This window comes from Camelus bactrianus, chromosome 18 (assembly GCF_048773025.1).
Source record: "Camelus bactrianus isolate YW-2024 breed Bactrian camel chromosome 18, ASM4877302v1, whole genome shotgun sequence".
Classification (NCBI taxonomy): domain Eukaryota; kingdom Metazoa; phylum Chordata; class Mammalia; order Artiodactyla; family Camelidae; genus Camelus; species Camelus bactrianus.
The window spans coordinates 8,103,061-8,128,892 of record NC_133556.1 but is presented as its reverse complement, the minus strand read 5'-3'; the positions used below and the strand labels follow the sequence as shown (position 1 = coordinate 8,128,892).

Sequence of the window (25,832 nt, the reverse complement as noted above, 5' to 3'; positions counted from 1 at the left end):
ATTCATTCACTCCAAAATGTTGAAACATATGTGGAGGTAATGTATTAGAGGCTGAGGACAGCCATGGTGAGCAAGACTAAATGACGACAGTGTAGCATATAGTATGCTTCAGCTATACGCCTTTGGCTTCCATGTCGTCTAGGCTACCCTCCCACTTGCCCATTTCAGCCCTTTGTTCCTTTTTACTTTGGCAGGGCCACGCGTAGGGCCCAAATACATTTGGTTCTTCTTTGTATAAACTCTAACTCTCCCTCCCACCTTTTTTGATTTTTTTCTTTCCCCTTAATGGAGGCACTGGAATGAGCCCAGGACCTCGTGCACACCAAGCATGTGCTCTACCACTGAGCTATACACCTTTTCCTTTTTGATTGCATGTTAGCCATAAAACATTCTGGTGACCGGATCTCATCTCTTACACCATAAAAAAAAAATACTCTGCTGGTCAGAGTGACCAGCTACCAGGCTGCCCTCTTGAACTGGGGCCTGGCTACAGAACCCCGGGAAGACAACCATCTGGTTAAGTTCATGTACAGGGTGGGAGGAGAAGGCACTTCAAAGCATGGGACTCCTGTTTGTTCCAGGTAGTCCTCTGCTTGGCTTTCTGGACCCCTCAGCTTCACACTCAAGTTTCAGGAATGATCTGAAAGAGAGCTGTGACCAAAACCCATCCATTCTATCAGTGGTGCTTCAAATGGAGAAGGCTCACCTTTGCCTATTGCTTCTGGGAGCAGAAAAACCTGGCTGTAGGCAAGTGTTCCCCACTTTCTGTATTCATCCAGAACCCTCCTTCCCTCAGGGCACACTGGGCATTCTCTCCACTATTTGCCTTCTCTTTTCCTAATTCTTTGACCTCCTTAGTTACAGATTCTAGTGATTACCTGCTTCATTCTCTCCATACTCGATGAGTCATTCGGGCAATTCTGCTTACCAACTGTAGGTCTTCCCCATCTCCCTCCCTCCCTCATAGGTCCCCTTGGCTTAACACACCGGCAGCATTAGGTTACAGACGATCCTGCCAGGGAGAGTCGCCATGCAGCCAGCCCCATTCTGTCAGTTCCATCTGCAAATCCTCTGGTAGCTGGGACAGGCTTGCTCTGAATCCCCTGTGATTGGCAGCTTCTGGCCCTGAGTGGAATTCATCCCATGCCATTTTAAGGTGGCAGATTATTTTTAAACCTTTAGGGTGGAGAAGGGAGTAGCCCTTGCTCAGGAACCCAGATTTTATGCAGACACCTGGCCTTTCAGATTACAGAACTATATTGAACACTCAGACACTGCTTGACCATTCTCAAGGACAAGAGAGTATACAGAAGATAGAAAACACCTAAGGAGTGCGAACTAGTATTTTTCTCTAAAGTAGCAGAGGGAATGTGGTAGCTGAATGCTTCAGAGAATGTCCCATTTTAAAGACACATTCCCAGAGGTGCAGAGCTTAAGTGGACTCAGTGAACCCCAGGATACAAATTTGGCTTTTCACTGGAACCCCAAGCCTCAAAGCCACTTTGGTTGGTCAGTTATCACCACTACTCTCTGTTGCCAGGTTGAAATATTTATTGAAAAATTGAAAACACAGATGCAACATATTATACAAAGAAAAGTCTTAATACCATAATAAAAGTACTGTTGGAAGAAAGCAAAGCCAGTGGCTACCTGCCCTGGGAAGGTAGGCACTCAGTGAAAAATGAAATTCATTTAGAGGAACTATTCTAATGGAAAATTGTAGTGGGGGAGGTTAAAAACGGAAGAAAAACAAACCCAACCCCATCCCTGCAAACCTCGATGTGAAAGAGTTTGTTAGAAGTTTGAGACAATTGCTTTATCACCCAGATTTATCTGAACCCCCTCGGTTTGTCCCTGTGAGTAGTAATCAGCTTAATTTCGGGCCTTCAAACCTGAGGTAGTTGAGGGTCACCTGAAAGACATGTCTGGAAATCACCTACTCTCAGAATCGGACCCAACGTTTGACCAATTGTTTCACGTTGCTTTGGCTCCTGGGGTGACAGGCTGAGTCACCACTGTGGGTGGCTGATCCTGGATTGGGTCCGGACCTGGGAGACTGAGCAGCAGACAGCTGGCCTGCTTTGCTGTGGTGACGGCTGGCAGGCCCGTGGTGGTGGTTTTCTATGCGACAGGCATTGCGGTCTCTGGAGGACCGAGGATGGTGGAGAGAGCAAAGCCGGTCTGGTTGGAAGGCCAGTGCCAGGACTGAAGGCTTTTATTGGCAGGAAGGATTTCCAGAGACTTCGAAAGGTGGGAGAAGATAGCACGAACTTCACCACTTATTAATGACCAGGGTAAGTGGAGCCCGGAGACCCCTCCAGACTAGTTTCTGACCAAGAAGCAAGCACTCCCCAGGGGCAAACTCACAGCCACCTCCTCAGTGAGGCTGAAGCAAAGCAACTGGACTGAACAACATGTGTGCGTGACCCCTGGTACCTTGTGTAAACCCTGCGGTCTGACTTGGCAGCTCAGACACTTCCAAGAAAGGATGCTCTGGACAGAGTCTGGTTTTTCCAGCCACTGGGTTAGGGACTGAAATTCAAGTGGGATCCTAGGGGTCCTGCTTTGGGCAGCAGAATCAGCCAGCAACCTCAGTTAGAGTCTCATTTAAACACCTTGTTGAGAAATAAGTAACCCCACAAAGGTAGGTCTTTCCTTCCATTTTTTCCTTATTATGGTCACTCATATCCTCACTTTAGAGATATTAGAGCACCGTTATCACACAATTAAAGTAACAGATTCAGCTGTATTTCGACCTCTCAACCCCAAGCCATCATCTTGTTGGTGTCCTGCCTTGCTCTGACCCATTTATACTGGCCCGTGGGACTTCGCTCACTAATGATGCTCAGTAACTCATTTAAAAGGCTGTGAGGGTCATTTTAAGCCTTAGGATGTGATTCCTGTTTTAATCAAGGTATTTCACACCTAGGATAACATACTCATTTTTAGAACGGCCAAGGTAGGACATTTTGATTTTGGCTGGAGAATGGACTAGTTTCTAAGTCAACTATGGAAGTAATGATGCTAACTCTGACTTAACAGTTCCTCGTGTGAGACCGAATCAGTGTGTGCTCCTGTTTAAGTGCTTTCCTGAGTGTTTCATTATTCCGGGTAAGCCCATGAAGGTTTTAAAAATTACCATGGCTTTTTAGCAGGAGTGTTATTCAGAGAATCCTAATCTGGTCCATTATACTAGATTTTTCCCCCACTGGTAATTTGGAACACAGGAATCTGAATGGCTGAGATTCTGAAAGTGGGGACCAGCCCCCTTTGGAAATGTTGACCCACGCTGGGAACATACCAGTTAGTTCAACTGGTACCACTGGGCCAGGGAGGCTACAAACCACTTCTGCACCTTGGGTGGAAAAACACTGAGCACAAAGAAGCATTAAGCAGAAGACCAGTCAATTTCTACTGCTGATCTCTCTTTAGCCCAGAATGGAGATCACACATCTGAGACTCGTCATCTGAGCTAATGGGACAGTTTCTTGAGTGCCCTACTTAGAAAATGCACAGAGAGGGGGTTGGGGGGATTTTGGAAGAAGGGGGAGCTGTTCACAGTGATCAAACAGGAGACTCACAACCTGTCCCGTAGCAACACTCAGCAGTGTTCCTTGGGGACAGGTCCTGGGAAGTGCATGTTGGCTACTACCTATGAGTTGCTACAGATAAGGAAGGAAGGAAGACTTGTTCAAGATCAGAAGGTCACTTAAACGCTGGGGTCCATCTGGAGGTGATGAAGTGCTGGCAGGCTGCCCATCTCTAGGACACTGTGGACACACCCGCTGTCCTCATCCTGTCCGCAAGGCAGCAAGGGCCTGGGATGTGTGGCTGGAAAGGGTCAAAGCCAGTGGTCCCCCTCTCTTGTTATCCCTGACCCAGATGCTCTGAGGAACTTTCCTGCTTTGAGATCCAAGCCGGTAACAGATCGGGACGGCATCCTGGCCTTGTTTCTGATTCTTGAAGACAGATGTACTTGGGCAGCAATGCGAGCCTTGCCATAGTCACACCTGATATCCTGATTGCTCAAGCATCTATTGCTGCTGCTGCTGCATGGAGGTTAGTAATAAATATTCAAGGTACCAAACCAAGCCCAGGGTTCTTCCCGGCTTGGAGCAAGTTTGCCTGATCTTCTCGGTCTGTCGATTAGGTGGAACATGGAACTCTCTTCTTCAGATTCAAGATTCAAGAGTTTGCCAGGGCAGACATTTGGAGAAAGGAATTGGAAACCCCTCACCTGCTCCCTCTTAGAGCCCTGCCTGGGTCTGAAGGGAGGTGCCAGCTGGAGGCGGCACAGAAAATTCCTTCTGGGGGAAGAAGTGTGGCTACTCCCACCAGCTTCGTTCCAGCCCGTGCTAAGGTATTTCAGCCTGGTCACAAGGAGTTCCCAGGAAAGGTGGTTTCCTGATGACCTGGGCCGTGTGCACCCTTCCTCGCCCTCTCCCTGTGGCCCCCTCACTTGTGAAGGTGGGCAGAGGCTTTTGGCTGGGTTCCAGCTTTGAGAAGGAAAGGCACTCACTCACTCTGCTTCTGCCTTTGGAAGAGACCCATGGCCTGCCCGACCCTGGGGAGTGGCCTGGGCAGACCCACACTCGCTTGGCAGGACTCTCGGCATGGCTGGGAGCAGGGGGGCTGACGGGGAGCACCATGGCGAAGCCTGGGCAGCACCATCGCTGTGAACTCCTGTGGGTGGGGCCCCTGATTGCGCAGGGCTTCAGGGGTGAGCCCCTGGGAGGGTCACCTATATGAGTGAAACTTGGGGGGACAAAAAAAAAACCACCAAAAAAACCCCAACCAATCACCGTAAGAAGCAGTGGGAATCCATAGAATTGCCAAAAGATGGGGAACATTGCCTTGGCATCCTCAGCCAGGACACCCCTGCTGTCCTTCCGACTCTGCGCAGACTCAGGGTCGGATCCTGGTTTGGAACCCACCAGCCCTCTGATGCTCACAAGGTTTGTGCAAATGATGAAACTGAAAAGACTGAGAAGAAAACAGAGAAGAAAACGCATGAGATCTTCCCTGGCCAGGTTCAACAGCAGCAGCAATCCCCACCAACAAGGGTACCAATCGTGTGGGGGTAAAACAGCAGGCAGTCTGGGAGGAAGGTCCCTTCTGTGCGGGTGGCCCCAGTCCCCCTCCTCTCGGCTGGGGGGCAGTGAATCATGGGTTCGAACACAGAGGGAATCCCCGTGGAGGGAGTCTTTGGAAGGCCAGGTAGGTCCTCAGCACCAGACTCCAGGGGTCTGGTCCCTGGTAGGGGAATCACACACACACAGATGAACAACAAGGATTTACACTCTGACGTGTGGGGCATCGGTGTGGCTCTATTCTTTCTCGATGACTGCTTCTTGCAGTGTAGGTGGTGATGCTTCTGTTCCTAAAAAACAATAATCACTTATGTTTCACAGCGCTTCATGCCTGCAGGGTTTCACTTACCAACAACAGCCGCCATACTGGGCTCTAATACACGCTGTAATCATACCCGTCTATTCCCTGAGTCAGGTGTCCAGGAATAACTAGGTGGTGCTCCCAGACTCAGCTGAGGCCAGTCAGAATCTAAATCCTGGTTGTGATCAAGTTGGCCACTTTGGATATGCAGAAAAGCAGCCCTCCCAGATTCCGGGTGACCATGAGTCCCCGGGCTGGTGGGTGACCTTTCTTCACTCCACACCATTTCTAGCTCCTGACCTTTCTTGCTCTCACCACAGATGCTCATCACTGCTCTAGGCAGCCGGGACCTTGTAATTCACTGCCCTGTCTGCTGCATCTTCACCACCCACTATTCCATCATTCACTACTCAACTGGCTAGAAACCAAACTCCCAGGGAGAACCAGGCTAACTGTGCCTGGAAGGCAATGGTGGTGAGTGAATGACCAGCCAGTCCACCAGTCAATGTTTAGGTCTTGAAAGGGGACTGCAAAAGCTTTCTATTCGGCAGTCTACCCCAGTGTGGGGCTTACAGGCTATTTACAACTGAAGACAAACATGCTGTGAGTAGGAAAGAGGAAGAGGAAGTTCCCCATCATCCTGTTCGATTCGAGGGGGAGGCCCACATCACTCAGCATCCCTTCCCTGCAGGCTGGAGCCGTCCTCAGTCCCCGGTCCCCGCCCTGCTCACCTTCCTCCCAGCCCTCAGCGACACCAGCCAGCTCGTAGTGCTTTTTCCGAAGCTCTCCCAATTTTTGACGCTCCTTCTGCAGTTCATTTTCCAGCTCCAGCACCCTAACCTGCAGGGAAAGTGGCCTTTTCTTTGAGCAGGGATCTGAGAATGGTCTTGTTTCTACTGAATCCCTTTTTCCTCCGGGTTCCCGTTCTCTTCTTCCACATTATGCCCGTTGTTCCTGGAGTTCACCCAGTTCTCAATTTCAACCTTGTCTCTGCTCTAATTTCTCCATCCTCTCGGTCATCCATCTATTCCAGTGGCTCTTACGTTTTCTCACTGGGACCCCCTACTGGAAATGAATGATGCTTTGCGGTCCAAAGGCCTGGATGGGAGTAGGGCTTATCTTATGTCCCTCTGATAAATCACTAACTAAAAACATACTACTCAGCTATAAACAAGTGGAATCTTGCCATTTGCCACAACAGGGATGGCTCTAGGGGGTATCATGATAAGTGATATGTCAGACAGGGAAAGACAGATACCATATGGTCTCACTTCTATGTGGAATCTGAAAAAACAAAGCAAAATAAAACGAAAAGAGATTCACAGATGCAGAGATTAAACAGGCAGTTGCCAGTGGAGGGGAGGTGGAGGGGGGTGGGTGAAATAGGTGAAGGGGATTAAGAGGGGACTTATAACCTCCAGTTATAAATAAGTCGTGAGGATGTAATATACGGCATGCAGAATACGGTCAATAATACTGTCATAACTTTGTATGGGGATGGATACATGGTGATCATTTCATCATGTAAGCAAATATCAAATCGCTATGCAGTACACCTGTAACTAACATAGTATTATACATCCACTAGTTCAATAAATAAAAAGAGAAAAAATGGGGGAGAAAAGAACTACTCGATCGTTTAGCCTCTCTGTAGGATACAGTCTAATCCAGTCGTAACCCGTCTCCTTCCATCCCAGTTCCCTGCAAGTCCAGGCAGGAACCAAATGCAATGGTTCTGGCATCTCTGAGGAATTGATACAACCTAGGGTTATTATTGTACAGGAAAAGGTGCAGACCATCTCACTAAAGGAAGGGTTGGTTATTGGTTATTCCTGCTCATTAATTTTAGTTATTTACTATCACAATAAATATTAGCTCAGTGTTCATCAGGTACCCCCGGCTGTTATAGTTGCTGGAGACAGAGCGGCACCCAGACAGACAAGGTCCCTGCTTACCTTGGAGGGGGGAAGAGACAAAGTAAGGAACAAGAAAAGATCAGATGGTGAAGAAAATGACACAGGGTGATGTGACTAAGACCAAGGGCAGTCAGCCAAGGCTACTCTTCGGAAGTAGTTTTTGAGCTGAAATCCAAAGAGATCAGCTGTTCAGAAAAGTGGAGAAGAATATTCCAGGCAGAGGAAGCAGACTGTACAGCAGGAATGAGCTCGAGGTGCTGGGAGGACAAAAAGAAGTCCTGTGTGGTGGACGTGGGAGAGGGTCACGGGATGAGGTTGGAGAAGCAGGCAAGGATCATTCCACTTGTGGCCCACGGTCCGCGGGAGGACTGTGGGTATCACTCTAAGTGCAAAGGGAAGCCACTGGGAGATTTTTTTCCCCCATTGGAAGATTTTAAGCAGGGAAGTGACATGCTGTCGTGTACGTTTTAAAAATAAAGGCTGAAAGCACTGCACAGGGGCAGAGTGGCGGCAATAGACCCAGTAAGGGGATTCCTTTTTGTCTGTTTTTAAACTTTTTATTATGGAAAATGATAGAGAAGGATGGTACAGTGACCTCCATCCTCTGCCTTTCATATTCTTCCAGCTAGCAACATTCTTTTCTGTTCTCCCTGCCGTTACTCCAGCCCCACCATGGGACTATTTTGAATCATTTACTTGTACACATTATAGTTAAGTTGCTTTTGCAAGAGCTCAGGAGAGAGATAAGGGCAGCTTAGACGAGGTTAGAGAGACAGAAAAAAGTGGAAAGGTTAAGGGTACGTTTGATAGACTTAGAGTTGCTAAGACTTGCTGGTGGGTCTGATGTGCAGGTTGAGGCAAAGAGAGGAACCCAGGATGACTCCCAGGCTCGGGGCTCAGCACCCAGCTGGGTGGCGGTGGTGCCATTTACTGAGATGGAGAAAACCAGGGGAGGGAGATTTGGGTGACAGGGAAACCAAGAGACCTGTTTTGGACACAGTAAGTCTGGATGCCCACACTTACGGGGCAGCAAGTGGAGACATCTGGACAAGTACAGAGCTCAAGGAGGGGAACTCGCGGATCCAGTTGCGGAGAATTGGGTATTTATCACCATATCGATGGTATGTAAAGTTAAGAGGGACAGGATGAGACCAGTAGGCAGGAGCGTGTAGAGTGTAGGGAGAGGAGATGGGCTTGAGCCCAGTTCCTTCAGTGTTGACACAGAAATCTGGCCACCCGACTTCTCCTAGAAATGCTGAGGGACCCATCTATAGACTTTAACAGTCTCAATCTGGACTTTACCCTGGGACTGTGAGACCAGTTATTCTAGAACAAGGATGTCTGGTATTTTCCAGGATCTCACTGATTCTTATTTTGCATGGCATAATGTTACTAAAACTGAGGGAAATGGCATTGCCTTTGATGGGTTAACAGTAAATTGATCAAAAAAAAAACCCAAACTAAAGTCATATACAAATAATTCATATTGGAGGTTTAAAAAACTTTCGCTAGCAGGACTATTAAATACCAGTTTATAATCTGCTAGGAGATGCCTGGTAACATTTAGAGGGACACCAGTCTGGGACTGGTGGGTAAGAGTTATGGTTCTGATCTTTACTGATCACCTCTCTCCACCTCCACTGCTTCCTCCAGCATCACTTACGTTCATTCTTGGGCTAATATGTCTGTGTTCACGTCCCTCTAAGTCTCTCTCTCACTGACTTCTCTCTATGGGAATAATATTGAGGGTCAATGTCACAAAAGCAATAGGGACTAACTAGACTTAGAGCTGGAGTTCCTACCTGGGAATCCATCTCCTGGCGTTTGATCTGGGTCAGTGTCATGCTTGAGAAGTCCATGTTGTCTGCAAGGATGGAAACAGGAGGGTCTTGTTGAGTAATAGCCCAGGCTGATTCTCCCCCGAGAGGTGGCTGGTGCCAACGTTCTACTCAAATGCTTGGTTTGTGATTTGTGAACTCATGCGTGAATGTAAGTGAGGGATGGAGAGGAAGGTAGACAGTGACAGAACAACCAGGGTCAGCGCCCCTGCCGCTCGGCGGACAATCAGGCCTGTAGAGTCATTTCTCTGAATTCAGAGAGGTAGCTAAGTGGAAAATCGAGCTCAGGCCTGTCCCTACAGTGACAGAAATGGCAGGATTATGCGGTGCCTCAACTTTAGAGAAAAGAAGTCTGAACGTACAAAGATGAAAAGTAACAGAATTTGGAAATAGGACTGTGGGAAATTGGGATTGTGGAGAAGAATGTCAAGCACAGTCACACAGGATGGAGAAGAAGAGCATGACTTCTGAAAGGCTACCTGTGTCCTCGATCTGTGATTTGCCAGAGATGGTCGAAGCTACAACCGCGGCGGTGGCCTGGTTCACGCCCCGAGAGGCCTGCTGCAGCTGGGCCAGGTTCGGGCTGTCCTTGTCAGCTTTCACCTGCCAGCACCAACAAGCAGATTTAGGGGCACACTACATAGAGCAGCAAGGACTGACACAAACAGTCACTCTGATGGTTCCTGACAAATGTGGGTGTTGCTGTGGTCAGCAATCAACTTCTCAAAGGCTTCTGCCCTCGGGGTCAACCCCTGACATCTCTCTCTGACACCAAAAATCATTCCTGGCTTATCTGCTTGGTGGCCCCGAACCTCGCTTTATGTTACTTTGCTAAAGTGTCCCAGTTGTGGAAACCAGTTTGGGACAAGAATGAGTAAGGAGGACAAGGGAACATGCCCGCGGTACCTGACCACTCCTGGAAGGAGGATTCTGGTGGTGAGATCTGCATTAGGATTAGTTGGGGGGAATGGTTCAAATCTGGAGCCTCCTGAGGAGAGGCAGACATTGGTTGTGGAACTCAGAGCGAAGCCAGGTAACCAGCTTAGTAGATGGACATTTTCCTTCTTTGAGAACCCCTTGAATGTATGATTGCTAATCAGAGGACGGCATGCCTGGGGCCCTTAAAAACCCCTGCAGTACAAGTGAGGAGAAACACAAGGACTGGGCAGAGGGGCTCCCTGCTGAAAGGCTGTTAGAAGGTGGTAGTACGGGACCCCTTAGAGGTAGAATTTTAATTTGAGACTCAACCTACCTGGATGCTGGATAAATCGTCTGTTCTTGGGGCCAGTACCATGGTCCAGGAATATTCTCTAACCTAGCCAGAGCTTAGAGGGCCCCGGGGAGTCCAACATGGGTCCTACCTTGGATGCGGCCACAAGCTGGGCTGTGCTAGCAGCAATTTCACGTGAACACACCATTAGCTCCTCAAATTTCCCTCTGCCTTGTACCACCAGGTCAGCTGCATCCCTGATGGTCAGGAAAGGACCAGATGGGTTCTGAAACTGACAGCTGCAACCCCTGCTGATCTCCCCTGTAGACAACACCCGTAACCCCGGCAGATGGGGAGCTCAGCCTGCCCGCCTCACCTCTGGGCTGCCCCAGGAGACCCAGGCTCCCTTTTAAACTTTCAGTCCTACTGACTTATCAACAGTTTGTTTCTAGAGGGCAGATTTCCCCCTCCAAGTTACTCTCTTTGGTGGGTCCATGGAAGAGGGGCAGAGGTGAGAAGTCTCGGGATGGACAGATCCTTACACCATGACGGTGGCTCCCCAGCCCACAGCTTTGGAGGCTGAAATGAGTCCTTCCGTCCATCGAGAATTCTTGGCATAAAATTCTTTAGGGGATGCCGTACCCTAGGGAAGTGAAAAATAATGATGGCTACCTTTAATTTTGTGTCTACTATGTGCCAGGTGCTTTTATATATATATTAGCCCATATGGTCTTCACAGTAACCCCGAGAGGTAAGCATTATCATTCCCATTTTACAGAAGAGAAAACTAAGATTCAGAGAGGCAAAAATATGTTTCCTGAGGTCATGCAGGAAACAAATGGAAGTAAATCCTAGGCTCTTCTGACTCCAAAGCCCATAGCATTTCTTTTATATCCCAATATCTCTACATTGTCTATAAAAGTATATGTTATTCATACATACATACAAATAAATTCTGATCTGATGGGAGTCTAGCCGCATTCCATGATTTGCCAAAAGAGGAGAGTGAGTATAATGAGTAACTAAACAATAATTTCTGAGGGGTGCAAGGAGGGGGAACTGGAGGAAGGTAGTCAAAAGGTATAAACTTCCAGTTATAAAACGAGTAAGTGCTAGGGATGTAATGTACCACATGATAAATATAATTAACCTGGCTGGATGTTACATATGAAAATTGTAGTTCTTACCACAAGGAAACCATCTTTTTTCTATTTTTTAAATTTTGTATCTATAAAAGTGATAGAGGTTCACTAAACTCACTGTCATAATCATTCCATATGTATAAGTCAATCATTATGCTGTATAATTCAAACTTATACAGCACTCGATGTCAATAAAACTGAAAGAAAAAAAATTTCTACTTGGAATTTAAAAATGCTTTTCTGCTTTGGAAGTGCCTTGACAGTCTGAGAATCTACAGACACTCCTTGCTCAGTCCCTCTTTCTATTCTGGGGGGCAGAAAACATCACCTCTCAGACTGATAAAAAGCACCACCAAAGCAGACACGGCTTCGTTCTTTACAGGACCGTTTCGAGGCTCCTAAGCCCCTCCCTGGACCTTGTCTCCTGAGCTGCAGCTGCACACAGGGGTGAGAAAGGAAAAGAGAGGATGATGATGCCAGCAAAGAAGTGAGAAAACTAAAGTGATGGTGTCAACAAGAGACAGCGGCAGAGACTGAATCACCGCGGGTCGACTGCTGTCAGAAAGAGATGGCAGAGCCCCTAGTGCAGACTCTGCACCGGGCTGGCACTTCTGATCTGCCTGGTTTCAAGAGTCCTGACTTCCTCCTCCAAGGGCCTGGACTTGCAATGCACACTGGGTTTCCACAGCGGGTTCTGATGACGTCGGCCTGCGGCTGGATTCTCTGGCTGACTATTCTCTGGGGACCTGGCAGTGCCCCAGCTTCTCTCTGAGGCATCTCTGATATCCATGGGAGCAGCAGCTGTGCCTTCAGGTGGACACACACGATTGGATGGCAGCACACCGAGATCTCACTAGGTGCGTACTAAACAGACTCAGCCTCTCCAGGAACTGGGAATCAGCAACTAACGTCTGCTCTGCCAGGGCCCTCACCCACGCTTACCCGGCCACTCTCCACTATCTCTCTCTGGAGTTCCTTCGAGGCCACGATCAGGACCTGAATAGCTTGCATCAGGCTGGTACAGGACCCAAGAATCCTGCAAAAAAATCAAAAACAAAGTCAGGGACAAAGGACAGAGACCAAAACCAATGCGGAAGACTGTTTTCTCTTTCCCTCCTAAACGCAGGCAAACTTGGGATGGGAAAGAAGGCAGGGAATATTCTGGAGATGAAGCCCTGAAGGAAAGGTGGGTGAGCGAGGAGAACGGACTATGGACCTTCCTAAGGAATAGTTACATCGTGGTGATTCTTGGGGTTTCTTTCCCCAATAATCTGACAGCGATAATACGGTCATGTTAACACTGCTCTTGACAATTCCATAGACTCAGCCCTTCCCTGTGGCAGCTAATATTCTAACCAGAATCATCCAACGCAGCAAAGATGGATCCTGACCACCTAGGGGTCACATGCTGCTCAGACTGACCTTTCATTCACCTCCAATTTGACTCCAGTGTCTCCAGCTCGAGATTTGCTGAGCATCTCCTGTAAAAAGAAGCAGGGTTTCTCAAGACGCCATGGGAACTGAGAATGCACTGGCATCCTACCACACTTTGGGTCCAATATCCTGCAGTAGCTAAGAAACTTAGAAGTGCCCATCCGTGTCCTAGTGAATGTCAGGGAAAGAACTCAGACCTCCGATCTATTCAGTGGGGAGTAGCTGGTGCTACAGTTAATGAGCATCTCGACATTGTAGCACCTGGGATGACGTGCACAGGACTCTGAGGGCCATGGCATCACGCCAACAGGGGCAGCTGCTACCAGGTCCTCGAGGCAGGTACTTATACCAAGGCAGGCGGCCCAAGTCTACCAGCAAAGGAAAAGTGTATGACTTTTCCAAGGGTGCCTACTCAGCTTTTCCCTGAGGCTACAGTTACCGTTGATCTATTGAGTGCCTGGCACTGAGAGAAACACGCATTATTCCACTGAAAACTCTTACAACACCCCTCTGAGGGAGGTATGGTTATCATCACCTAGAAACGCCACCTGAATCTTAGCGAGGTTAACGTAACTTAACGGAAGTCCTACAACTAGCAAGTGGTCAGTCTGGAGCTTGAATGCAGGATGGGCTGTTGCCGAAGTATGGGATCCTTGAGGAAACTGCTCACCCTCCCATGGCAAGAACGTTCTATTTTCTATACCTCAGAGATGCCAGTGAATTCAGGTTTTGGTTTGTTTTATAGGGGGCTCTGCAGACTTGAAGAATGACTGAGATCTACCCAGCAGGCAATGGTGCCAAAGGGTAGCTGCAAAAGCATCACTTTAGGAGACCCTGCAGGGACTTCCACACCTCTATTCTGGCTGTTGCAGTTTCAATGGCAGCTGAAGTGGCAGCCATCTCCTTGTCCACCAGGTCTCCCAGTTCCTCCTGTTTGATGTCCAGGCCTCTGGGCAGGAGCTCCTGTGAATAGCATCACAAAGGCTGAAACGACCCTTTGACCTCCTTTCTACCCACCTGTGCAGACTGGTAATCCTCACTTGATGGCAGAAGGCAGGAGGGCCTCACCTCGTAACACACTTCTGCGTGCCATGGGGGCGTCCCTCACAGGCCGTGTCTGGAACTCTCCACAACACAAGCCTGGCAACTTCACGCTCCTCCCGCCTCTGCTCTCACCCAGAACCCACCTCCTTCCATCGCTGCCAAACCCCACAAGGCCATTCAGTTCCAGACGCTCTGACCCTGACCCCACACTTGTACAGGGTTCATTGTATTTGCTGCTTGGGGGGGATTTTAAAAACATCTTCAAACGTGAATGATGTCTTCCAATCAGAGAGTCTGCCCCTTATTTAACTTTGCCTCCAGGCAGACAGTTACTACTCCTGTCCCACGGATGGGAAGCCAAGGCACAGAGAGGACAAAAATTTTTTTTAAGTTAATTGCCTGATTTTAAAAAAAGTCATTTATTTACTTATTAATGGGGGAAGGTGGATTAGGTTTATTTCTTTCTTTCTTTCTTAATAAAGGTACTGGGGATTGAACTCAGGACCTCGTACATGCTAAGCACGTGCTCTACCACTGAGCTATACCCTCACCCTGATCAAATGTCCTGACCACAGTTATTGCTAATAAATAGAGAGAAAAGTGTGTGAACTCAGGTCAGATGGCAAAGCCGGTAATCTTTAGAAATATTATGTGTCACACATACAAGAGTTTATGTGAACAATGACCCATATTATCTACCACCCAGACTGAAGGAATAGCTGAAGAAACATCAATACCTTTGAAATCTCCTTTGTAGCCTGTTCTGACTCTATCTCCCATCCTCCCTACTCCCCACCTCAGGATAAACACAGAATTCAGAAGAATGCTTACCTCGTCTATGTTTATAAACTCTCTATGAATGCATCTTTAAAGAATATGTTAACTTTGTATATTTTGGTTTTTATTTAAAAGGAATCATACTGTACATATTTTTCTACGACTCATTTTTTTCAGTTAGCATTCTGTGTGAGATTCATCCTTTGCTTTATATCCTGGAGAAAGTCTTACATATGTGCATCCAGAGATATGTAAAGAATAATCAGAGCTGTACATTCATAACAGCCCCAAACTGGAAATAACCCAAATGTCCATCAACAAGAGAAGAGATACATAAACTTAACTACAGTCACACAATGTAATACTGTAGAGCAGTGAAAATGAATGTATCACGTGGATGAATCTTATACATAAAATGCTGGAAAAAGCAAGTTGTAGAAGTTTATGACACACAGAACTAACAACATGTTACTTAGGGTGGGGGAACATAGTTTTTCTATTATCTTTTTCTGAAACTCTGATTAAATAGTCTATATATCACCTCCATATTCCAACATATAAAATCTACACCACATTCTGTGTAATTCCTTCAGTTCTATCATCCAGTTCACTAATTCTTTCTTCAGCTTTGTTTTAACCTACTATTGAATCTTTATACTAAGTCATTACTTTCAAGGCTTATGTTTTTCATTTCTAGAAGTTCTGTGGTTCTTTTTCAAATATATCAGGTAACTTTTGAAAACATCTAATTCCTCGGCCACACTTTTAATACCTTTGAAGAAGTTCTTTAACATGTCAAACATATTTATTATGAACTTACATTCCTTTGGACTCCATCTATGAAACTTCTTTGAGATTTAGGTTCAAAGTATATTCCTTCAGAGACAATTTGGAGTGGCTTCTCCCAGGTACCTAGACCCCTAACAATCTGACTACTTTAAACTTAATTTTCCATTTGGGGTTTAGGCCACAGAAGTAGTATGAGATTTGGGCCCCAAACCCATGGAAAGATGGTTTAGGGTTAGGAATACTCTAGGCAGCTGTGTTTCCTTCTCTCAGAACCAAGATCTTCCCTTTTCCCCATTCACGCAAGGTGTGGCCCTTCAGAGTTCCTCTTTGGGATGAAGGCTCTCCATTCCACTCTTTTATCCTACTTGGGCTCAGGTTTTGTTTCTTTGTTCTCCTCTGTATGTGTGGTCCCTTCAGACCCAAGCTCTAGGTCACCAGGGATGGACAAACACTGGCTCCAGCATCCTTTGGTTTTTGACTCTGAGAATTTCCTTAGTTTTTAGCCAGTTCAGATACAATTAAAATTATTTTTTCAAATTGTATTTAGCATTTTCCATGTCCTGTGCTGGGAAGACTCTTCAAATAGCTGGTCAGCCCTATTTCCCACGTCACTGGGGAAGATGCTCCATCTCCAATGAAAGGCAAGCCGTAAGGCTGCCGGGGCCGCCACCACCAATAACATTAACAATATCATTAACATACCACCACGGCCATCTCATCCTATGGAAGGAAAGGTTAGCAGTTCCCCATTATCCACAGTCTTCCTTCATCCAGACATTCCAGGTTCTCCACCTCACTGCCCACTTCTCCCCAGTCTGAACCTTCCTTCCCCATCTGATCTATCTTTTTTATCTGTTTTGCTCTCTCCCATGTGCATATTCAATTAATTAAACATTTTCTGGGCGTTAACCACCTGCCAGTATTACGCCAGGGACCAGGGACACAGTATGAAGAAGGTGTGGGCTCCACATCTGAGGACTCATCGAGGGGAGACAGACAGGTGAGCAGGTCCATCACAGTGCTAACCACCAGCTCTGTAAGGTGGAGGGGGTCAGAAAGGGGAACAAAGGGCCAGATTGTGAAGGTCCAGGTATGTCATGTCACATACTTTGGTTTATGTTATTGAATCAGAAGAATCATAATCAGATATGTTTTTGAAAAAGAGCCCAGGAAAATGAGGCCAGAGGCAGGAAAATTTAATCTGTTTAAGAGTTCAGCTGAGGATCTGAACTCTGGCCCTGGTCTCTTCCTTCCCTGAACTTATTACCAGGCGTTTTAGGAATGAGAAGCTGCCTTATACTGTACTCCTTAAATAGATCTCTGTTACAGTTCCCCTCACACTGTCTAGAAATGGTTGATTTCCTTATTTTTCTTCCCCACAGAGACCACACCCTATTGGTCCCTACATAACCACACTGAGCATAATTCCCAATACCTAGGACATACTCACTACATCTGCATTGAGTGAATAAATATATTATCTTCATTTTAGGTGTTACCCGCTCAACCAGATAAAAATCCTTGAAAACAAGAACATCGTGCTCATCCTTCTTTGATGTCGCCTAGCACAGTGACAACCACACAGCAGATTCTCAATTTGTGGCCAATGCATTAAATAGAACTGGAAAGTCCCCCCGGGGGTCAGGTTTTACCATTCTCACCCTCATTTTCCAGAATCAAGGTTAAAGGGCAGGAAGAACTCACTGAGAACGTCATCGATTTCCGGGCAAATCCCCAGCACTCACACCCAGGAATAAGAACAACTTTCCCCAGGAATCATCCGGATAATACCTCGCCAATGGCTGTGATCCTGGTGAGGCAGCTCCTCATGGCCGTGCTGTCGGCATTCTCGAGGGTTCCTTCTTCCTCCAGGAAAGCCAGATAGAGGAGGGTCTCCCTGCCATACTGCTTACAGGCCTCGGTCAGTGCTGCAGAGGCAAGGCGACAGAGAATTTGAAAGACCCCCTGACTCCCTGTGCCTTCCCAGCGGCCCCTCTCCCTGGTACTCACAGTCAGCAGGCTCTGGCGGGGCTCTCAGGCAGGTGGTGCTGCCGTGAACAATGGTGTCACCGGTCAAGTGGGCCAGGAGGGTGACCGAGTGGAGGAGCCCACTGATATCTGCCAGGAGTTTAAAGGAAAGTTTCTCAGTCCTGCTGGAGGGGTGTCACTTTCATATTCCTCCCTACCCACTTTGCAAATTACACACACACACACACACACACACTCTATTCTTGGTACACAGGGACCCACTGCCATTGCCATGCTCCAGCATTTCTGAACCCTGCCCAGCTGTCGCTAGTGACAGACCCTACCCTTTGCCTCTCTTACCTTCCGGGCAGGCCAGATACTGGCTCCAGCTTTTTTCCAGTTGCTCAATGCAGCTGGAAACGGACCTGACCTTGGAGAGTAGGTGATCTGTGAGAGGGAAGACAGGGCCAGGTCAGTTGTCACAACTCAATTCATCCCCATTAATTAAGCTGCTTGATGGATGACCTTTCCAGTGAGGGGCCCAGCCCTGCAGGAGCTGCCCTCGGAGGGAGGGAGAAGAGATCGTTGGCTTCGATGGTACATGATTCTCTTACTGTAGCTTCAAAAGCTCTGCTTCTGAGCTTATCTGGTCCTTTAGCAAAGAACCATGGCAACTGCATCAGTGCCTAGCTTCTGCCAAGAATATCCCATCACCGTCCACTGAATCAAACCCAGCCTTCCTGTCTTTCAAGGCCTTGGACTCTCATCACTCTTGAGCTCAGACCCCTGGCTCCATGTGGCTAATCTACAGGCATGCTCTGCCCACAACACAGTCATCCCCTCTGCCCTGCCTCTGTGCACAGGTCCACAGAGACTGCATTGCAAAGGATGGGCTCGCAGGTCCCACTGCACAGGTGCTGTAGATCCTGGCTCCATCACTGCTGGCTGTGTTCTCAGGCCATCTGTGCCTGCTTCCTCAGCCAAAAAAGGAGGAATAATAGTAGCACCTCCTGGCATCACAGTGAGGATTTGCTGGGCAAAGGCTCAGAAAGCGCTTAGACTAGCCCCCGGCACAAAGCAAGCACTCGGTAAACCTCAGCTGTTTTTTTCATTCTTATTCTCCACCTTTCTTCCTCTTCTTGGCTTCATGTCTCTCCTCTTCCTACAAATCACAGCTCACACCATCTCTTGCAGCATCCGCCCACAGCTGGCCCATGTCCTGGCATTCCCTCAGTAGACAAGGTACCCAGTGAGCTCCACCATTCGTAACTGTTGGGTTTCCTTAGAGATGGGTTCCCTGCTGAATAAAATACCATCGTCCTTCCTGAATACTTCACCAAACTGAGGCCTTTCTAGTTGATAATAAAAATCAGCTGGGGCTGTTTCCTCCCGTCCGCCTTGTCCTCCATAGGACCTCTAGGGACTTTGCCAACACATCCCTTCCTGCTTGAAAATGAGCTGTAATGGGATCTGTTCGTGGCTGTGCCCACGACTTCACAAGTCCCCCTGGCCTGGGTGCTCTCACATCTCCTGGGTGTCAAGGCCCCCCCCTCACCCAGAGGGCTCCTCTGACTCTACCACAAGCCCAGAGGAGTCTTGTCTGGAGAGTGGGCCCCTGCTTGTGCCCGTGACTCCGTGCGGGTTTTACTGCCTCTGCCCCACCAGGCTTAATGAAGATGCCTCTCTATTCAGGCTTGTAGCTCCTGGCAGCCATGTCTTGACTCAGACCACACTGTTCTTAGAGATACACAGGACTGTCTGTTCCTCCTCCCCCTGGCATTTAGAACTGTTATCAGGGCTCAGCTCCCAGCATGTGTTTCACCTGTGTGACCTAAGACTAAAGCAGTAATCACACCTGGTCAGGGCGGGGGGCACAGGGGCACTTAGAAAATCCCACAGCCCAGGCCCCGTGGCACAGAGCTGCCAACTGAACTGATCTCAGGGTGGGGCCTGGGCAGCCCCAGGAGACCCTGACATGCAGCTGGGTGCAGAACCCCTGAGCTCGGGGTCTCCCGGACTCAACGCCAGCTGGACAGCATCAGGCTGCAAGGATTCAGCGCCTGCAAGCCGGGCAAGGGGAAGGGCACCTGCAGATCCGGCGCAGCTGAAGAGAGAGGGCTCATCGAACTGCCGCAGGGCCTCTTGTACCACCTGCTCCGCAGCCCTCCTCGACTCCGTCAGGAGCATTTTTCGTTGGTCCTTGGCCAGCTGGCATATAGATTCCTAGAGATGGTCCAGGGAGGTGAGAGTCTGCCACAGACCCTGGAGCGAGCCTCCGGGCAGCACCCACCTGTGACGCAGTGGGATTCGTGGCACCTTAGCTCAGGCTATTGCTGATGAGGCCCAAGCCCCTTATCTCCGTCCCTAGGTGTGTCTCACCAAGCCCAAGAGGCCATCGGGAGGGACCACTGTATCATCATCCACCCTTGGGGGAGAGTGCCAGTGGCATCCCTTAGCATGTGGGAAAGAGAGGGTTCTGCCTTCCCTCATCTGCCCTGCGGGTGGGCAGGCCATGCTGGCGTTAGGAGCTGTGCCCGCAGAATATCTGCCTTCACAGTTCGGCCGAAGGCCCCCAACCCCTTTCCCAGCCCCCCTGCCTCCATGAATATACCTCCAAGGCCCGTGGGTGTGAGATGGGCTTGGTCAGCCCCCAGGGTGGGTGCGCTACATGCCTGTGTGCTGGACAGTTGGCGCTGCGTGTATTCCAGCTGCTCCCGGAGAGCAGACAGTTCCTCCTCTCGACGAGCCACAGCGTTCACCAGGCTGCCCCGCTCCTTCTCCAGTTCGGCTATCTGCGCTGTCCACTTCGCTTCTGACTGCGATGGTGACCAAGTGGGAAGAGGGAGTCACTGGGAGAATTAAACTGTCCCCTTCTCGGAAGTCCAAACCCCCCACCAGGCCACACAGGATCTGCCGCTTTCATTTCCGAGTACACTCTGGTCCCCAATGGGACCGGGTTGGCCACGTGCTGGTGGTGATGGATGACAGTTGGCAGCAATCTCTAAGCTAGAGGAGAAAAGAATAAGCAAGGGAAAGAAAGGGGATGCTCACCTGAGCAGAACTTTCCAGGCTGCCTTGGACAATCTGGAGTTCCTGTTTGCTGGTGGCAAGTTCTTGCTTCAGGCTCTCTAGTACTTCCGTCTGTTCCTGAGTCTGAAAGAGAAAAAAGACAGGAGCATTCTGATCTGGGTGGTGATTATATGGGATAAACAGGTGTAAAAAATCCCCAAGCTATAAATGCGAGATTTGTATGCTCTTTTATATAGAAGCTGGTTTTACCTTGACCAAAAAAGCAAAGGGAAGATGAGAATGTGGAATGTAATAAAAATTTTTCTTCCAGCAACAGGAAATGTCAAGGGGGCAGTTTTAGGGCCATTTCCCAAATGTCATGCTTGAGATGGTAATACTAATGAGAGTAGAAATGGGTCTTTAATTCAGGTGTCCCAGCACCTGGTAGGTATATTGCTGAATCATCCCATCTCACTGTCTTCAAATGATTCCCTTTCTTTGGTTTCTAAGTCGTGTTTTTCAAAGAGTGGGTTGTGAACCATGAGTAAGAATTCACAGCTAACATTTTAAAAACTGCAATAAACAGAACAAAAAAATCTGCATGCAATCACATAATAAGGATAAGTATTGTTCTGTGGAACTCTGATTTTCATCAGATGATAGATGGATTTGTTACTCTGGGTCACAGAAAAGCACGAGAACCACTGCCGGAAGTGTAAAGCATTCTGTTTAATCCACCTGACACCTCTTACTCCAACCGGACCTGCCCCAACTCAGGGGAGTTCTCCCCAGGGCAAGTCTCTGTAAATGCCGTTCCTCTCGCTCTGACATCCATGTGCTTCCACCTCAGTCTCGCTTCCAGACTCGCCCTTGGGAAGCCTTTGCTGATGAGCCCCACTCAACCCGGGTCCCTTCATCCCTTCATGCCTCTAACCCATCATGCATTGGTAACTATGTCCTGTCCCGTATCCCACAGACCTGTGCGTGGAGCAGAAGACAAGGTCTCACAATCTGTGCAGCGCTCAAGACCCACCCCCGTCGCAGACAGACCCCCTCCTTGTTTCCCACCTATGTCTCCTTCCACTCACCTTCCGCTGCGCCTGGTCGCTTATCCGCTGGAAAGAATCCTCTAACTCTTTTTTCTCTCGTTCCAAATCCACCTGGGCTTGTCTGGCCACAGACACCTGTTTGGTCACCTCTGCGTTCTGCAAGAGAATAACTGGGTCTTGAACTGGCTTATCTTCAGCTTGAAGGCCACCTTCCTTCCAGAATAAATGATGGCATTCAGACCAGGAGTGCTGTCAGATACAGATGTCACCTTCCCCACCAGAGGGACGCCAGAATGAAGCTGTCACCATGCTCAACACTCAAGCATTTGCAAAGATGTTGAAGCTCGGGGATAACTCAAGTGGGGCTGGCCCCACAGGTTCGAGGGATTTGAGGGGCAAGGGAGCTGCGGTTTCCAAGAAATGGTAGGGGCCCTGGCCCTGGAGAAGCCAGGTGGCCCGCGTCTCCCCGGCGGAGAGGGGCCTGTGCAGGCCGGGGACGGGGTCGGGGAGGGCCCCACCTTCCGCAGCAGGTCGGCGTGGCTCTGCACCAGCTCGCTGTACTTCTCCTTGAGCTTGCTGTAGCGCTGTTCGTTGGCTTGGGCTTTCCCTGTGTCGTCAAGGACCAAGGTGAGGGGTCTACACGGGCTGGGCCCCTCTGTCCTCCCTCCAATAAGCCAGATCTTCCTTTCTTTTCACAAACATATACACCTCTTTCTGCCTCAAAAATCCTACTTAAACTCCTCTGGGACGTCTTCTTTCATGAGGAGTTCACCTGATTCACATACCTCCACCGATTCACGCCTCGCGAGCATTCACACGCTCAGCATTTATTCTACTGGTGTTTGCAGCTTTTATGCCACAATTTTTCTGAGGCTGTCTCCTGTGTCATCCTCGGTGTCCTCTGCACACTTGGCAGGGCCGCACATGGGGCTCTCTCCCTGACGACCTGCACTCCACCCTTCCGACGGGCGACCAGAGCTGGCATCCCTCCCGCACATCGTCAGCCTTCATCCTGGGTCCCCGCCGGCCCTGCACTCCCGGCCCCACCCTCATGCCCACCCTGACAGCCTCTCACGCTCTATCTCTGTCAGGCTCCGCTGCGCCTTCTCTGTGTCCTCTCGCTTCTTCTTGAGCTCGTCCAGCTCCGTCCGGAGGAACTCGCTCTCGTCGGCCGCCTGCTGCCGCAGGTGCTGCTGCTCCGCCAGCTCGGCCTCCAGCTCGCTGATGCGGCCCTTCAGCTGCAGCACCGCGCGCTGGCTCTGCGGGAGGGGCCCGGTGATGCGCGCTGGGCGGGAGGCCGGTCCTGCCGTCCACGTTACCAGCACCAAGCCAACACCTAGGTTTTCCTAATGAACCCACGCCCAAGGCCTCGTGAGAGTGGAGCCTTCCGGTCACTATGAAAACAGGAGCAGGACCCTAGGGGCACTTCCCAGGACAGATTCCCCACCCCCACCATGTTCTCTGCCTGCCTCTTGTCTGTAGAAAAACTTTAGTCAAAGAGTAAGTTTAATCAGAGAAATAAGAAAACACACTAAGGGAAATAGTCAAGCAAAACAAAATAGTAAGTTTAGTCATTAAACAAAGCCAAGGACCCTTAGTTCCTCCTCAAGGGCTATAGGTAATATTCTGCGCCATGTCCTTTGAGATGTCTGGTGGATGCTGCAGCCCCCACCACGTGGAAGAAGTTAACTACTGTGATGCCCAGACTGTAGCCATGACATAGGCTGCCACCATTCCGAGAACTGGCCCCAAAGAAATGGGAACACACCGACCCTGAAACCCAAGATAAACTGTACTTAAAATAATCAAGGTGATGCTGATCTGACCACCAAATGACTAATTTCAAGATGACTGTCAGAGCTGACTGTGCTGTTCTGCATGTAGCCCCCCTCCTCCCCACCTATACACCCCTGAAACTCCTCTTTAAAAGCTCTTGCCCGCTGATAGGCGGAGAGGGTGTCGGGAGGATTGGCCTTTGGACAGGAGTCTGCCCCTCTCCCTGTCCGGATGCCTGCCACTGGAATAAAGCAAACTTTCCTTTCTACCAACAAGTGCCTCTCTTGGTTTTGGCTATCAAGCGGCCAGTAGCTAGACTGCGTTTCAGTAACAACTACAAGCTACCCAACCAACAACAACAGGGGATGACAGCAGGGGAACTCTGGTCCTGTTAGAGTGGCCTGGGAGCAGTGATGGAGTGCTGGAATGAGGAAGGAGAGGCTGTTTGCCCGACCCAGGATAAAGCCGCAGACCAGCTGCAGGTCGGCACCAGACACTGCAGACAGCCGTCACGGCTACCCATCAAACCTTCTCATTGCCAAGTGAGAACAGGTTTCTCCCCCAACAACTTCATGCCCAGCTGGTGACCACGGACCACGGTTATCTCCAAGTATGACAGGGACCTGGAGCTTGGCTTCAGTGCAACTGAGACCACGGGAAAACCTATTCCTTCCGGCTTTCGCATTTCTACTAATGAACCCCCCTTAGGATGTGGCCCAACCAGGATCAGCGTGAAGCAAATTTCATACTAAAAGCTGTCACGTTATGGTGAAGCCCAGAGGCAAATCAGAGCCCAGCCCATACCTCAGTCTTCATGTTTTCCAGCTGTGCTTTCAGCCCGTTGATCTCTCTGTACAGTTGATCAATTAAGTGATCCCTGGGAACAGAAGGGGAGCAAGTTTGCTGCTACCGTGTTCCTACCCTTTTCCTTTCAAATGCAAGCTGGGAGGCCGGGGTGGAGGTTAAAAGCTGGTGTTAATTTGGGAACAATTCTTTGAAATTGTTATACTCTAAGAATACCATCTGTGTTTCCAAGTGCTAATCTAACACCCACAGGTCCACAGGTCTTTCAGCCTCATTTGATTATCCTCTGGGATTTTGAAGGGGCCAGTATTTGAGGGTCAAGACATTTATCTAAGAAGCCTAAGTATCGTCAAGGATTCCTCTTTGGTCAGGTGCGGCAAGTGAGATCACGGCTTAGCTGCTGCACCATCTGCTCTCACTGTGCAGCCTGGACTCACTTCTCGTCCTTGTTCACGCCGTTCTGACTGTTGAAATTGAAGGGGTCGCTGCTGGAGGAGCTGCCAAAGATGTCATCAAACTTGCTGTCAAATGAATTCTGCAGCGACCAGAAAGGAGTGAGGACAAGGTTAGAGACCCAGAGAGGTCTGTGTGGGTCACACCAGCAACACATGGGAACAGATGCTTTCTTGGTCTGATTCAAATCCATTTATGGTCCCCACTAGGGACTGCGGGGCTAGGTCAGCGCTTGAGTTAGAAGGGAGCTGAATTTGGCCAGAGCCCTCCCCACCCTCCCCGCCGCTACATCGTGGGGCAATGGGAAGCGCTGAGCATCTTCCCAAGTGTCCTCACCTGCTGGGAGGCATCCATGTCCATGAGGTCATCCTTCTCCAAGACTGGCTCGCTGTCGGGGGACGAGGCCTCGGCTGGGATGACTACCACGGGGCTGATGTGCTCTGACAGGGCGGAGGCTCGTAGGAAATTGGGCGGGTTCTGGAGAGGGAAGACGCATCCTCAAAGCCTGCTGGCCTGCCAGCCTCTCAGACAGCCCCCTGGACTCGGCAGCTCCCTGGGTGTGGCCGGGCCCGCTTACCTCTGGCAGCTGAGGGATCTGGATCAGCCTCTTGAAATACTGAAGGTTACTGGAGCGGTAGAACAGATCTTTCAACCTAGGGGTGGAGAAAGGCCTGAGGGGTGCTGAGGGCCTTCACCAGCCCCGGGGAGGTGACACCCCGCTTTCCTACTGCCTGCCCAGCCCTAGGGCACTGGCTGCCAAGGAGATGGTCTCCATGGTGCTAGGGAGCAATTATGATGCTGCAGGGTTAGAGCATTTCTAGCCAGTCCCCCCCTGAGCTGGTGGTGAGGAAAGAGTAACTCAAACTACAAAATCCTCTGGAAGAGTAGATGATCCAACAATTACTGTCTGCATCACTGTAGAATATATACTGTTGTTTAATAGATGTGGCTTCCTAAGAAGGTTTGGCTGAGAGTAACATTAAAATAAATTTCTCTGAGGATACGGGGGGAGGGGGGTATAGCTCAGTGGTAGAGCACATACTTAGCATGCATGAGGTCCTGGGCCCAATCCCTGGTACCACCATTAAAAATAAATACATCTAATTACCTCCCCCCACAAAAAAATTTTTAAAATATTTCCCTGAGGATAAACCAACTAACCATATGAAGAAGGAAGGGAAAATAATTACTAAGGTAGATCTCTTTTTAATGAATTCCCCTTGTTTTAGAGC

The 25,832-nt window shown here is 49.2% G+C and overlaps 1 protein-coding gene across 4 annotated transcripts in view; it reads right to left on the bottom strand.

The window, feature by feature from the left end:
* Window positions 1-1,533: 1,533 nt before the first annotated feature.
* The window catches only part of HIP1 (huntingtin interacting protein 1), a 135,941-nt gene continuing 111,642 nt past the window's right edge, over window positions 1,534-25,832 (bottom strand). For 2 of the 4 annotated variants that reach the window (XM_074345900.1, XM_074345901.1), the window contains exons 10-32: window positions 25,178-25,253; window positions 24,937-25,077; window positions 24,585-24,682; window positions 24,148-24,220; window positions 22,643-22,913; window positions 22,086-22,174; window positions 21,607-21,723; window positions 20,561-20,662; window positions 20,182-20,325; window positions 19,597-19,732; window positions 17,870-17,956; window positions 17,552-17,659; window positions 17,333-17,469; window positions 13,784-13,894; window positions 12,920-12,978; window positions 12,440-12,533; window positions 10,898-10,998; window positions 10,507-10,612; window positions 9,625-9,748; window positions 9,110-9,171; window positions 6,123-6,231; window positions 5,299-5,380; window positions 1,534-4,983 (exon numbers count right to left, since the gene is read on the bottom strand). In XM_074345900.1, coding sequence (XP_074202001.1) covers window positions 5,328-5,380; window positions 6,123-6,231; window positions 9,110-9,171; window positions 9,625-9,748; window positions 10,507-10,612; window positions 10,898-10,998; window positions 12,440-12,533; window positions 12,920-12,978; window positions 13,784-13,894; window positions 17,333-17,469; window positions 17,552-17,659; window positions 17,870-17,956; window positions 19,597-19,732; window positions 20,182-20,325; window positions 20,561-20,662; window positions 21,607-21,723; window positions 22,086-22,174; window positions 22,643-22,913; window positions 24,148-24,220; window positions 24,585-24,682; window positions 24,937-25,077; window positions 25,178-25,253 — 2,398 coding nt within the window. In that variant the 3' untranslated portion in view covers window positions 1,534-4,983; window positions 5,299-5,327. The other 2 variants (XM_010972335.3, XM_074345902.1) reach the window with 2 other exon arrangements.